This window comes from Ochotona princeps, chromosome 2 (assembly GCF_030435755.1).
Source record: "Ochotona princeps isolate mOchPri1 chromosome 2, mOchPri1.hap1, whole genome shotgun sequence".
Classification (NCBI taxonomy): domain Eukaryota; kingdom Metazoa; phylum Chordata; class Mammalia; order Lagomorpha; family Ochotonidae; genus Ochotona; species Ochotona princeps.
In genome coordinates, this window is record NC_080833.1 from 108,300,178 (window position 1) to 108,315,559 (window position 15,382).

General features: G+C 44.9%; 1 protein-coding gene across 39 annotated transcripts in view; it reads left to right on the top strand.

Annotated features, from left to right (window-relative positions):
* Positions 1-204: 204 nt before the first annotated feature.
* The window catches only part of UBAP2L (ubiquitin associated protein 2 like), a 51,719-nt gene continuing 36,541 nt past the window's right edge, over positions 205-15,382 (top strand). For 10 of the 39 annotated variants that reach the window (XM_058660320.1, XM_058660333.1, XM_058660337.1 and 7 more), the window contains exons 1-4: positions 260-386; positions 4,287-4,416; positions 5,862-5,939; positions 6,481-6,591. In XM_058660320.1, the coding sequence (XP_058516303.1) occupies positions 4,327-4,416; positions 5,862-5,939; positions 6,481-6,591 (279 nt within the window). In that variant the 5' untranslated portion in view covers positions 260-386; positions 4,287-4,326. Of the gene's footprint in view, positions 387-448; positions 753-1,413; positions 1,434-3,798; positions 3,820-4,282; positions 4,417-5,861; positions 5,940-6,480; positions 6,592-15,382 lie in introns of those variants that run through there. The other 29 variants (XM_058660332.1, XM_058660336.1, XM_058660334.1 and 26 more) reach the window with 8 other exon arrangements.

A 15,382-nucleotide genomic window follows, 5' to 3' on the forward strand; every position in this document is an offset into this window, starting at 1 on the left:
CAGTAATAGGAAGCGGAGGCCGTCCGCGCGTCACGTGGCAGGGGCGGGGCTTGCGTGGAGGAGGCGGGGCCGCCGCTCACAGCCCAAGTGCGGCGTCTTGTGGCGTGGCGGCGCGCGCACGCTGGCGTGCGCGTTCCTGTACGCGTCACGTGACGCCGCGGCCGGGCCGGGGTGGGGGGGAAACGCAGGAAGGCAAGTGGGAGGGGGAGGGCGCGAGAGCGAGCGCGAGAGGGAAAAGGAGGGAGGGGGTGGGGAGGAGGGAGTCTGGTGTCACGTGACAGGGGCGGCGCGGCCCGGGGTGTCAGTGTGGAGGAGACTGAGGTAAAGTTGGGAGCGCAGCGGCGTTGGCGGCGGCGGCAGCGGCAGCGGCAGCGCGGCGGGGCCGGGTATTGTCCGCGGCCCCTTTAAATCCGCGATCCCCCCCCTTTTACCCTCCCTCCTTTCTCCCTACCCCCGCCGGGCCCCCCTCCCTCGGTGGGCCCCCCCGCGCCGTGTGCGCCCCACTGTCCGCCCCCCACCTCCAGTTCTGCGAGCCCCGGCGGCGCCCCCCCACCTCGAGTCGGCCGCCGCCGGAGGTTTTGTTTATGGTTGGGTTCGCGGCCTGCTGGGCCGCGCTAGAGCCGGGGCCTCGATTTGGGAGCGTGGCCGGGGCGGGGCTTGGGGCAACCGGAGAGGGGGGCCATGCGGCTGGGGCCTGAGTGGGGGGAGAGCGAGAAAGAGCGCGAGCGAGCGAGGCCTGGGCCCTGCCCAAGGTAGGGTCCTCTTCGTACCCTGTGCTGGAGAAGGAGGGCCGCCTCCCTCTCCTACCCCTCTGCGGGCCTCCTCTGATCCGGATCCGGCCTGGTTTGGGGGTGGCGAGGGGTGAGGGGGGAGGGCGGGCGGTGGGGTGGAGCTGCCCCAAACTCCCCCATGTGGCCCTCAGTTTGGAGTGCGGAGGATTAATTTGTTCCGGGTGGGAGGTAGGGAGGCGATTGGCCCCGTGGGTTCCTGATGTGGCGCTGAGGGGGGTGAGCCTCCCATCCTCCACGCGTGGGCTTGCGTCCCCTCTCCGTTTCCAGGCTCTTTGTCATCTCCTCTTATTTCCTTTTCCTTCTTTCGCATCGACCCGGCTTTCGGGACATATTTTTGCCGCTGTTTTTGGCTTCCCGTTGTCTCTACAGTAGTTTGGTGTATCCCAAACAATTACGATGTTATTTGGGAAGCTGGACTGGACGTGTGGTCCCCCGCCCCAGCCCCCATAGGGTGTATGTTACGCTCGAGGAACGTCACTAAAGTACTGGGTATTTGTTCACTCTTCCAATGGGGCAAGCATTCCAAATTTCTTCAGACCGTTCATGGTGTGGACAGTCCCTCCTTTGCTTTGTAAACTGATGTCACAAACACCCAGGGAAGCAGCGTTTTCCACCTTTTCTTGAAGTGTAGCCACCTCAGGGGTAGGATGTTGGGGGGAGAAACACCGCAGCCTCAGGCATTTTTACCGTTCATATGAGCATTTTTGCCTTTGACTCTTGCCAAGTAGTAAATGGAGAAATTTTTGTTTTTGTTTTTTGTTGTCTCCTCCCTATCCAACCTGCACCCCAATATCCTGCTTTGGAGATATCTGATGTGACTTGCTCAGAGGTGATGAGGGTGGGTGATAAACTAATGTTTGTAGAGAATTAAAACATTTTGGCTGGATATCAGTTGAAAAATTGCCTTGAGATTTTGCCTCATTGTCCTTCAAGATTAGACTATGCTAAGAAGGGTTTCCATTCCTGGGTGGAGAGTGGCTGGCCTGTAGTAATTGAAAGGCCTACACATTATGACTGTTGGATTTTGAAAGCCTCTACGAAGCCATCCTATCCGGGAAGTAAGCTTACTAGATTTAGCTGTGGTGGGGAACGGATGCAAGGGTCATTTCCACACAGCCTTCTAGAAACCCCAATTGTGCTGTCAGTGATTGGAAACTTTTCCCACCCCAGTCCAGCTTCAGAGTTTCTCAGTTGTTTTTCAGTTTAGATTGTAAGCTCCCTGAGGGCAGTAACCAAGTGATGATGCTTTTGTACTTCCTGAAGTATTGGATACATAATGGAGGCTTAAATAAATACTGGTTATTATTATTACTATTTTTTTTTTCAGTAAAATTTCTCTGGCTATTTTTTGAAGTAGCTGGTTTTGACAATCTGGTGAAGGGCACTCTTGTATTGAAACCTGGGTTGCTTCTGTGCAACTCTCCTGGTCTTCCATGTTTCTCACCCCACTTCCCTTAAGTATTTTAATTCTCTGAGAAAGAGAAACTAAGATTCTGCAACCCTTTCGTGAAGTCTGGGTATGTGACCCTGCTTGCTACTGAAAGTCTGCCAACTGTGGGCCCTCCAGGAATCCCTCCCAGACCACTTGGTTTTGACCTGTTGCTTGGTGATGTTCCTACTTCTGTGGTGATGTTCTGTAGTCACACGTTTCAAGGCACTTGTGAGAGGGACAAAACAGTTAACAGCAAAAGTGATGAGGGAGCTTTTCTCCCTTTTCCTGTTGAATTATGTGTCATTCAGAATGACTAATGTGTTTGCATCAGACTGGGTGATACATACAGCTTACACCTAGTCGTGGAGTCTCATCCTCTACATTGATGTTACGTGTGAATTGAAAAGCAGTCAATGTTTATAAGTTGCAAGAATGGAGTAGAAATGACTATATTAGAAGCTTTGTCTTAGAGCCAATTTTAAAAAAGTTTCTCTAAAGTCTTGATTCTTTCCCCCTCTTTCATTAATTTGGGTACTTAGTTAAATACTTACTTTTGGAAGCTGTGTGTTGAAACTTGACCATAGTGCCAGCCTGGGAAAATGGACTAATGTGTAACAAATAATGCTGAAGCAGCTTGAGATATTTGTATTACAGGCCTTTGTGTGCACGTGTGTACAGGAGAAGTGATGATTAAAAATTAGCTGTGCTGATGCTTAAAGCATCTCTTGGTGATCATGTAAAATTCTTTGTTCTTAATGAGCACATCAAAAAGCAAAAACACAACCTATTGATATAACTTGGTGAATTTATCTTGAGGGAAGTTGGCTTTTTCTGTGCCATCCAAGAAACGGGTGAAATTTGCTTTGCTAATAATTAATCTTTGTACATACAGTTCCTTAGAAGTGCATGCCACCTCCCTCAGTGCAGCAGTGTGTCCTGGACAGTCTAGAATAACTGGAGTTTTATTAATGAAAAATAAATGTAGACCAGAAAATTAATTGGTTCACTTTGGAAGGGAATAAAGCAATGCAAAATAACTATTTGAGCACTACTTATATAATGAATGTCTTCATTGTTTCCTAAGTTCAGCAGCTGAGATTACATTATCAAGCAAAATATGAATGAAGGGAACTTGAATTCAAGTTCAGTAGTATTAAAGCTTGTTAGAAGTATTACAGCAAAAACTGTTCTGGTTTGGGGGAGACCCCTTTTAAAGACTCAGTTTGTCTCATTGGTATTAATGTCCCAAGTTCAGATGATTTTTCAGAAGCCTTTGAAATGAAACTGCTAGATGCTTTTGGTTTGGGACAAACTTGGAATTCCTTGTATACTAGGGTGAGTGGTGGAAGGTATTTACAATTCTGGTTTCTTGAAAATACAGCCCAGGAGACAAACAGAAGCAACTGGAAAAACTGTGATTTTGGGGTTATCTAAGGAACTGGAATTCTGGACAAAGTCAGTGGCACTAATGCATAGTTTTTTTTTTTAAAAAAAACCAGTGTACTAAGACACAAAACAAAGGAGGCTAGAATTCAACTTGTCCTTTCTTAAACAGTAGAGGTCACATGCAGTTTGTGTAAAACAGTTGTAAGACAGGTATGGCTGTTTCCTTAGGTTGAATGCAGCTTTTTAAATTGTTATTTCTCTGAACTGTAATTGCCTTCTGAAAGGCCTTTGTTTCCCTTCCTCTCTGCTGATTATCTGCCTTTCTGAAAAGACTTCAGATACTTTCACTTATTTGGAAGGCTCTTGATAACATTGTTTTACTTGCTGTAGTTGAAGGTTAAAAAGCAAGAATCTAGGGGACTAGTTACCAAATCCTCACCCTCACTTCTTTAAAAAAAAATGCATTTGTGCATGCTTTCGACGTTTCTTGTTATACAAAAATAGATGAATACCCATAGTTTCTGAAGGAATTTGTCAAACTAAGTATGTCCCAAGAGCAGGCAAGTCTTTTGGTTTGTCCCTTTGAAGAAATCAAAGTGTCTGGTGGAGGGGGGTGTCAATGAAAGAAACATTTTGCCCACATTTAACACCCAAACTTTTTTGTTTTAATCTTGCAGTATTCTACCTTGTAAATACTGTTATTTGTATATACTGTAAATGATGACGTCGGTGGGCACTAACCGAGCCCGGGGAAACTGGGAACAACCTCAAAACCAAAACCAGACACAGCACAAGCAGCGGCCACAGGTAAATCCCCAGGGCTGGATCCCTGATAGCATTGCTGGCTGAATCTGGTCTCTGTGCTGTAAGCCATCATTCTTTGTTTTGGATTGTTGATTTAGCCTCTCTATTCCTGTGTTGTTTTGTTTGTTTGTTTGTGTCTTTTTCTTTTCTTTTTTACCATGGGGACCTGCTAACGGTTAGTGACTTGCTGGGATGCAGCATGATTACCTTTGTTCAGTACTTCATTGTTAGGCTGAGCATTTTATTTGGGGTTCTAGATCTTCTACCTTGACATATCTCTAGCCAACCATTGTTTTCACATTTATCCTTAGTCAGAGTTTATCTTTTCCTCTAACTTATCTATTATCTTTCTCTCTGGTCTCCTTGAGGCGTTACCTGATTTTTCCTTTCCCATGAGGTGCTGGTACCTTTACTGTGTTCAAAATGAACAAATGAGACAACCTAGAGCATTTAGTTTAAGGAATGAATTAACTCTCAGGTACTGAGTTTGATTTAGATAGGATCTGTTTTCCATAACCAGTTTGTTGTTAATTGGTACCTAGTGTGAATGAATTACTTCATGTGGCTATGGTCAGAAAAAACTGGCATGTTAGAGCTTCCTCTTTATTCATTTTTCTTTCACCTGTGTATCTAAATGATTTTTTTTTAGTAGCATTTTGATACCTAATCTCTGTTGGGGCAGAAAAATTCCTGGTATCTTATTAACTTACACTGGATACCCAGAAAATATGTTGAATCTAGTGTGGTCATTTGGCCTAGTAAGATACTGGCCATTTTAGAATACCTGGGTTTTGATTCCTGCCTTCAATTACTGATTCCAGCTTTCTGTTAACCTAGACCCTAGGATGCAGCAGTATGGCTCAGTTAATGGAGCTCCTGCTACCCACAAGGGAAATCGAGATTGACTTTCCAGTGTAGCCCAGCCTTTGCAGGCATTTGGGGGATGAGCCAGCAGATGGGACTCTTGTCTGCCTCTAAATTAATTAAATAAATAAAAGTTTTGAAAAGAAATGCGTTCATGCTATCCTTAGACTAAATCTTACAGTGTTTCCTGCCCTGGGTATAACAGAGTGGCATTGATGGTTGCAGAAATATAAACAGGATTTACACATAACTTTGCAAATATGTTAGTTTGAATTTAGGGTGATGCTGTAATTTCCAGCATGAAGGCTCCCTTAACTATGAACATTGGCAGAAGTGCTCTCTGCCTGTCTTGTGATTGTCTGGTGAGTCCATGGCCGCTTCAGTGTGTGCCTGTGTGTGTACGTGTGCGCATGTGCATCTGTGTTTGATTTTACAGATTTAATCATCTTAAATGGTTCTTCGTGCTTGGTCATTTGTAACAAGGAAAAGGATGCACTAGGGAGGGTACAGATTGACAGCATAGCTTCCTCTAAACTGTTACTCCCTGTTGATCTTGCCTTCTTGCTCTCATCCCAAATTCCTAGGCCACTGCAGAACAAATTCGACTTGCACAGATGATTTCGGACCATAATGATGCTGACTTTGAGGAGAAAGTGAAACAAGTGAGTGTATCACGAATTTGTTGTCATCAGTGGGAAAAGATACCAGAGAGCTCTTCCATTACGGGTTAAAGCATAATTCAGTATCAGATGCCCCCTATATTGAAAGAATTATGTGCCAAAGTATGATAGGTTAGGCCAATAAATTAGTTCTTTCATTGGATAGTCACCTTATTCAAAGGAATTTTATCTTTTAAACTTTGTTTATTGAATGATTTGGTTGATACCATTTTATAGCAAATTTGAGCAATTGTAGACTTCAGAAATGTGGAGATACAGGGTATGACAAAGCTTGGGTGTTTTGGGGTTTGGTTTTTAGGGTTTTGCTTCTTTTGAGGCTTAGTTGATTACTTAGTAAATGCTTTAGACCAAACTCCTAATCACAGGTTTTCATATTTTGATTTTGGAACCAGAATTCCAAAAATCTCTGTTTTGCATTTTTAAGCCTATTTCTTTATTACCTAGCTTGTTATCTCCTCTCATCCTCTAGCTTTTATGTGGAGTGTCAGGTTGTTTTTGATGGTTGCTGATCTTTCTCTTTCAGTTGATTGATATCACGGGGAAGAACCAGGATGAGTGTGTGATTGCTTTACATGACTGCAATGGAGATGTCAACAGAGCCATCAACGTTCTGCTAGAAGGAAACCCAGACACGGTAGAGTGCCTGTAACGAGTTCTAGAATGTGGGTGTTTGGTTGGGAGGCTAGTAATATCCTAAAAGGCAAGTAAGGTAACTCACCTTAAAACAGAGTACCTTATTAACCAAAGAAAGGAGGAAACTTTTGTTGCAGATTGTTTGCTGCTGGTTGCAAATATTTAACATTTGTGTATGTTATGTTCTAGTCATGTGGGGGTGGCGGCAGGGTAATTAATGAAAAAAAGATGAAATCAGTCGTTTGTAATTGGACTGCAGTAATTTTGTTCCAGGCGAATGATTTAAAGTTTGAGTTGGATGTGCTATTTGATAGCCTTGATTTCTAAATCATGGGAGATTTCTGCTTACCGTGTAACAAATTCACAAACTATACCGTATTGCACTGTTTAGTGCTTCAACATTAGAAGCAAGCTTCATAGCATGTTTACCGTCCTTAGAGATGGTAGGACTAATCCTGGGAGATCTATGTCCCTGGAATTTTATTTATTATTTATTTACATAGTTTATTTATTTTTATTGTTAAGTCAGATATACAGAGAGAAAGCTCTTCCATCCGAAGCTTCACTCCCTAAGTGGCTGCAGCAGCCAGTGCCGCACCAATTCGAAGCCAGGAGCCCAGAATCTCTTCCAGGTCTTGCACTTGGGTGCAGGATCCAAAGGCTGTCCTCAACTGCTTTCCCAGGCCACCAGCAGGGAGCTAGATGGGGATGGGGCTGCTGGGATTAGAAATAGCGCCCATATGGGATCCCAGGGCATTCAAGGCGAGGACTTTAGTCACTAGGCTACCATGCTGGGACCATGCTGGAATTTTATTAAAGATTTATTTATTTATCTGAACAGCAGAGTAACGAGGGTGAGCCAGAGAAATCTTCTGTCTGCTGGTTTCCTCCCCAAATGGCTGCAGTGACTGAATTGGGCTGGGTTGAAGCCAGGAGCTGCTTCTGAGTCTCCCACATGGTGACAGTGGTCCAAACACTTGGGTCATCCTCTGCTGCTTTCTCAAGCTGTTAACTGGGAGCTGGATCAGAGGTGGGGCAGGTGGGACTCAAACTAGTGCTCGTATGGATAGCTGGCCCCGCAGGCAATTGCTTTGCTGTTGCCACAACAGTTGCATGCCAGCTGCTTACCTGGAATTTAGGAAAGATTCATTAATCTCTTTGCTTCCCACTTACTAATTATTTTATTTCTGTACTTATCATTTTTTTAAAGATGTATTTATTTGTATTAGAAAGTCAGATATACAGAGAGGAGGAGAGACAGAGAAAGATCATCCCTTCACTGATTGATTCCCCAGGTGGCCGCAATGGCCAGAGCTGAGCCCATCCAGAACCAGGAGCCGCCTCTGGGTTTCCCGTGCAGGTGCAGGGTCCCAAAGCTTTGTGCTGTCCTTGACTGCTTTCCCAGGCCACAAGCAGGGGGCTAGATGGGAAGTGGGGTGGCCGGGACATGAACTGGCAACCATGTGGCATCCTGGCACATTTAAGGTGAGGACTTCAGCCACTAGAATGCTGCACTGGGCACTCTGTGTTTGTCTTAATACTAAGTCGTGATCTTCAAGAACAAGGATCCGGAGCCTACTGTATTAATTAATCTTTGGGATGTTCCTGTGGTACTTTCTAGAGAACTTTATGTTTTAGATGAACAGTGACTGATTTGAAGTCACTTATTTACTTGGTCTTACACTGGGGCTTTTGGTAAGGTAGATATCAGTTACTCCTTAGAGATACAGCTTTCTGATGAATGCCAGAGATTCATTAGCTTCAATGAGAGATTCCATTTGTTAATTAACTTCCCAAATAAACGCAGCAGCCTGAGCTAGGTGAATCCAAAGTCAGGAGGTTCCTCCAGGAGGCTCCTCCAGGTATCCCATGTGGGAATGCTGGGGGCCCAGGGATTTGCGTCATGTTTGTTGCTTGTCCAGGTCCATTAGCAGGGAGCTGGATCAAAAGTGGAGCAATCAGGACTTGATTTGGCACCCATATGTGATGTCAGTGTCACAGGTAGAGGCCTATTCCACTGAGGGTTGGTGCCAGCCTCTGCTCCACTTTGGATCTAGCTTCCTGCTAACACATCTTGGAGGGCTGCAGATGGTGGCTCAAGTGCTTGAGTCCCTACCATCCACATGAAATACTCTGGTACAGAGTTCCTGGCTCCTGGCTCCAACCTGGACCAACTCTGATTGTTGCAGGTATTTGAGGAGTAAGCCAGCAGATGGAAGGTTGCTCTCTGCATTTTTTAAGTAATACAAGCAAGCATTAAAAAAAAGATTTTGGGTCTGGTGCCGTGGCCTATTGACTGAAGTCCTCGCCTTGAATGCGCCGGCATCCCGTATGGGCGCCGGTTCTAATCCCAGCAGCTTCCCATCCAGCTCCCTGCTTGTGGCCTGGGAAGGTACTTGAGGACAGCTGCAAAAGCAGTAGAGGATGGCCCAAAGCCTTGGGACCCTGCACCTGCGAGGGAAACCTGGAAGAAGCTCCAGGCTCCTGGCTCTGGATTGGCGCAGTTCCTGCCGTTGCAGTCACTTGGGGAGTGAATCATTGGACGGAAAATCTTCCTGTCTGTCTCTCCTCCTCTCTGCATATATCTGATTTTGAAATAAAAATAAAATAAGTCTTTAAAAAAGAAAAATGTTTTGAGGGTATTAGGGGGAGAAGTGGGACCACACAATACTTTTGAGAAGTCTTGAGTGTGAGTTTCTTTTCTATTTTTAAGATTTCTTTGTTTATTTTTTTATTGAAAAAGCAACTTTAGAGGAGGAGGGAGACAGAGGAAGATCTGTTCGTTGATTCCTTCCCCAAGTGGCTGTAACGGCCAGAGCTGAGCCAACACAAATTCAGGAGCCCGGAACTTCTAAGCTTCTCTCACAGGTTCAGGGTTCCAAGGCTTATAAGCCATTCCTCTACTGCTTTTCCAGGCCCGAAGCAGGGAGCTGGATAGGAACTGGTGCTTATATGGGATCCCAGTGGATACAGAGCGAGGATTTAGTCACTAGGCTATCACTCCAGGGTCCCCCTCTTTTTTTTTTCTTTCTTTTTTTTTTTTTTTTTTTTTGTTTTGTTTTGTTTTAAAAGACTTACTCATTTTATTTGGATGAGTTAGAGGAGAGAAAGCTCTTCCATCTCAGGGTGCACCTGAGACAGGTGATGGCTCAAGTACTTGAGTCCTTGGCATACATGTGGGAGACCTGCATGGGTTCCTTGACTCTTGATATTTGAAGAGTGAACCAGCAGAACCTCTTTCTGTTTGCTTCTCTATCTTTCAGATAGATAATTGAATTAAAGCAATTTTTTTTAAAAGAAAAAAAATAGGGATAAGTTGAACCTATATTTTAAGAAGGGGGAATTAAGTTTCACCTCCTAGAAGGAATGTGTTTTAAAGTCAAACAGTATCAAAAAGGAGAAGGTGCAGAATGTAGGCTTATGCCACAAATAATGAATTACTACTGAAACTAGTTGAAAACAAAGGCAGCTGCCAGGATTGCTGGATGTATTTGGGTGGGTAGGATCATATCAGGAAACTGGCAGTGCCTTTGGGAAGGTCATAGTACTTAGGTAATAGATTTAGCCGCTTGCCAGGTTTTTAGACACACGGTCTTGAATGCCAAAAGCTGACTTTGTTTTTTGTTTTCTTTTTTTTTCTATCAGAAAGGCAGATTTATAGAGAGGAGAGAGAAAGCTCTTGCATCCACTGGTTCCATCCCAACATGGCCACAATGGCCAGAGCTAAGCTGATCTGATACCAGGAGCACATTCTCGGTCTCCCACAGGGGTACATAATCCCCAGCACTTGCGCCATCCTCCACTGCTTTCACAAATACCTTAGCAGGGAGCTGGGTTGGAAGTTGAGCAGTGGAGGTGTGAACCTGTGCCCAGATAGGATGGGGTACCATGGGTGTTGGTTTTACTGGCTGTGCATATTGGCAGCCCCAGTTAACTTTTTTTTTTTTTTTAATGTTTACTTTTACTGGAAAGGCAGATACACAGAGAGGAGAGACAGATCTTCTGTCTGTGGGTTCACTCCCCATGTGGCCGCAATAGCCAAAGCTGAGCTGATCTGAAGCCAGGAGCATGGAGCTTCTTCTTGGTCTCCCATGCGGGTGCAGGGTCCCAAGGCTTTGGGCGGTCCTCGACTGCTTTCCCAGGCCACAAGCAGGAAACTGGATGGGAAGCAGAGTAGCCTGGACGCGAACTGGCACCCACATGGGATCCCAGCAGGTATAAGCATAGGACTTTAGCCACTAGGCTACTGTGCCAGGCCCTGGAGCCAAGAACTTCGTTTGAGTCTCCCACGAGTGCAGGGTCCTAAGACTTTGGGCCATCTCTGCTGCTCTCCCAGGCTGTAATCAGGAAGCTGGATGGGAAGTGGAGCAGCTGGGATACTAACTGGCAGTCATAGGATCCCGGGCGTGCAAGGCAAGGATGGTAGCTGCTAGGCTATCATGCTGAGCCTTTTTTGTTTGTTTTAAAATTTATTAATTTATTTTTATTGGAAAGACAGTCTGAAAGAGAGAAGGAGAGACGGAAAGAAAGATTGTCCATGTGCTGGTTCATTCCCCAAGTGGCTACAATGGCTGGAGCTGTGCTCGCTGATTTGAATCTGGGAGCCAGGAGCTTCTGCTATCCAAGGCCTAGAGCCATCCTTGACTGCTTTCCCAGATCGCAACAGAGTTGTGAGTGGGAGGTTGAACAGCCGGGATATGAAGCAGCCCCCTTTTGGGATCCCCAGTGCATGCATGAGAATTTAGTCAGTAGGCTACCACACCAGGCCTTTAAAAAAAAAATTATTTGGTGTCTCTCTCTCCCTCCTCTTTCGAGAGGCACCCCACCTCCCGGCTCTTCGGAGGTGCTTTCTCCTTCCTCTCCCTTCCCTGCTCACCTGGTCCATTCACAAATAAACTTATCTGTTCGCTACAGAAAAAAAAAAAAAATTATTTAGTAAAACTATTGGAGATGCTTTAGAGAATGCAGGTACACTTCTATTAGTATTTTCTTTAAAATATTTTGTTAGCTTATTTGAAATGCAGAGGTAGGGAGACACAGAGAACTTTCCTCTGGTCCATTACACAAATGCCTGTAAGAATTGGGGCTGGATCAGGCCAGAGCCAGGAGCTTGTAACTCCCTCTGTTGTCTCTCACATGGCTATGGGGATCTAGTACTTGGGTCATCTTGCTGCTACTTTCCCAGGCGCTAGCAGGGAGCTAGTTCAGAAGAGGAGCAACTGGTTTGCAGGTGGCACCTTAACCTGTTACGCCACAATCCTGGAACCTCTGTTATAAACTTGTTTTCTTATTTTGAATTTTAAAAATTTATCATGGTAAAATATATGCAATATTTTTTTTGCTTGAATCTTTTAAAAACTTATTACTTATGTTGGAGAGACAGAAGAAAGAAAATCTCCCCCAAATGCCTGTACTACCTGAGACTGGGCTAGGGTAGAGCTCAGCCCAGGTCTGCCACGTGTGTGACAGGGATCCATCTACTTGAGTCCTACATCGGGTGCCTCCCATGGCATACATTAAGAAGCTGGAGGGCCCGGCTCAGTAGCCTAGAGGCTAAAGTCTTCTTGAACGTGCCGGGATCCCATATGGTCACCGGTTCTAATCCCAGCAGCTCCGCTTCCCATCCAGCTCCCTGCTTGTGGCCTGGGAAAGCAGTTCAGGATGGCCCAAAGCCTTGGGACCCTGCACCCACATGGGAGACCCGGAAGAGCTCCAGGCTCCTGGCTTTGGATCAGCAAGGCACCGGCTGTTACAGCTGCTTGGGGAGTGAATCATGGGATGGAAAATCTTCCTGTCTGTCTCTCCTCCTCTCTGTGTATCTGACTTTGCAATAAAAATAAAATAAATCTTAATTTTAAAAAAAGCAGCAGTAGCAGCAGCTGGAATGGCAGGGATAAGTCTGGGACTTAAACCAGGCCAGACACTTTCATAGTGTTTTATGTTTTTTTTTTTTAATTAATTAATTTTTAAAAAATATTTATTTATTTTTATTACAAAGTCAGATATACAGAGAGGAGGAGAGACAGAGGAAGATCCTCCGTCCGATGATTCACTCCCCAAGTGAGTGCAACGGCCGGTGCTGCGCCGATCCGAAGCCGGGAACCAGGAGCCTCCTCTGGGTCTCCCATGTGGGTGCAGGGTTCCAAGGCATTGGGCCGTCCTCGACCGCTTTCCCAGGCCACAAGCAGGGAGCTGGATGGGAAGTGGAGCTGCCAGGATTAAAACCCATATGGGATCCCGGCGCGTTCAAGACAAGAACTTTAGCCGCTAGTCACGCCGCCGGGCCCATAGTGTTTTAAATGCTACACAAATTTCTGCCCACATTTTACCATCTTTAAAGATTTAATTCACTGAAGTAAATCTATACATAATTTGTGTAACTGTTACCACCGTCCATTTCCACAATTTGCTCATTACCTCAAACGGGAAATCTGTTACCATTAAGCAGTAACTTGCATTCATCATCCTCTGTGGCCACTAATCTCTCTTATTTTTCATTTCTATGAATTTTCCGATAAGAGAGAAGCAAGCTTTACAGCTTGTGGACCCTCCCTAGAGGTGATAGGGCATGTCTTCAGAGCTCTCTTAGTATGGAATTTAGATAAGGTGCATTTGTCTCATAATTTACTTTTCACTTAATTGAGAATTCTGTTGCTGTATTTATCTTTGAACCGATTTGTAATCCTTTAACAATAGGGGACCTTTATTAATTTTTGGGATATTCCTGCCATGCTTACTAGAGAACTTTTTTTTTTAACTGCCCGTGACCATTTTGAAATCATTTTCATCTACTCTTACAATGGGAACAGTATGTAATGTTTTGAAACTGACTTATTTCACTTAGCATGATGTTCTCTTCTGTTTTTGAAAGGCTGAGTTACAGGGTACAGGGAGAGACAAAGAGATCTTGCAGATCTGCCTCTTGTTGGTTCCGTTCCCAAAGGCCGGAGCTGGCAAGGCAAAGCCAGGAACTTCGTCGGGGTTTCTGTGTTGCTGCACGGGTCCAAGCATTTGGCTGTGCTCTGCGGCATTCCCAGATGCATTAGCAGGGAACAGGGTTGCAAGTGAAGCAGCCAGGTCTCAAACTGGTGCCCATATGGAATGTTGGCACCACAGGCAGCATCTTTACGTGATGTGTCACAACATTGGTCCCAAGCAATAAGGTTTTCAGGAAACATCCAAATAAATGCTGGTATAGTTCAGAATTTCATTCCTTGTTAAAACTGATTGCTTGTTAAAAATGTGTGTTACATTTTATTTATCATTAGTCCACTGATAGACGCTCCAAAATTATGTGGATTTAAGTTGTAGACATAACACTTTATTATTCCCTAATGTTTTCTACATGCTTCCTTTAAAAGAAAAAGTTTTTTTCACATTTTTCCACATGACCATAATACTGTTAGTAATCTTGAGAAGATAAGTGAAAGTAAATACTATGCTTCATATTTTTTCAAGGTGTTATATTACTGTGGTTTTTGTAAGATTTATTTTTAATTGGAACATTAAGTTCACAGAGGAGAGGAAAGAGAAAGATTCTCCATCCACTGGTTCACTCGATGAGTGGCTGCAATGGCTGGAGCTGAGCCAGTCTGAGGCCAGGAGCCAAGAGCCCCCTCTGGGTCTCCCATGTGGGTGCAGGTTCCCAAGGCTTTGGGTTGTCTTTGACTGCTTTCCCAGGCCACAAGCAGGGAGCTGGATGGGAAGTGCGGTAGGCAGGATACGAACCAGTACATATATGGGATTCTCGGTGCATGCAAGGCAAGGATTTAGGCACTAGGCTACTGCACCGGGCCCTCACATTACTGTGAATGACCTTCACTGCCATGGTTGTTTTGAGCTAGATAGTAACTAAGATTGTAAAGATGTGGGGTTGAATGTTTGGTGTGGCCGATAGCAGGCCTATTGGAATGCTTGTCGTGCATGTTGGAGTGTGCGGGCTGGATTCCTGGGCTTCCTGCTAATGTGCACCTTGAGGGGCAGTAGGGAAGGATTCCAGTGGCTGGGTCCCTGCTGCCCACTGCAGACCTGAACTGAGTGCCCAGCTCCTGGTTCTGGTCTGGCCCAGTGCTTGGGGTTGTATGCATTTGAAGAGTAAGCTAGCAGGTGGGAACTATTTTATGTCTGTGCATGCCTCGCAAAAATAAATAAATAAATAAATAAATAATAAATTTACAAGCAAAAGGCATTTTTCTTGATGTTCTGGTGCCTTTGTGTAGATATTCTGCAAAGGTATGTGTCAAACAAGGTTTGTATGCTTTTGAAACTTACAAAGCTCATTTTCCTGCGTAAACAATTTGTGAGGATGTTTAGCTTATTTTCCTTACCGCAGGTTTTCTCTCCTGAAATATAAACTGTCAGGGACATATATATGCAGTGCACCACATTTTAATGACAGCAGACGGCATAAGTGATGGTGGAGCAGTTGGTTATAGCATATGGTCCACACATGACTGGTGATGTTTTTCAGGCATTATTGGTAGGCTGCACACTACTGTATTCCATTTTGGAAAGTAAATTTATTTTAGCATCAGTTTAAGACTGTAAGGAGAGATCCATATTGTAGCATAGTTTGTAAAGCTCCCTCCTTTGACCCCAGCATTCCTCATGGATATGGGTTCCTATCTCAGCTGCTTCGCTTCTGATCCCGCTCCTGCCTGTGCCCTGGGAGAGCAGCAGAAGGTGGCCCAAGTGCTTGAGCTGTTGCCTCCCACATGGAAGATGTGGATGAAACTCCTGGCTTCTGACTTCTGGCTTCAGCCAGCCCAGTTTTGGCCATTGTGGCCATCTAG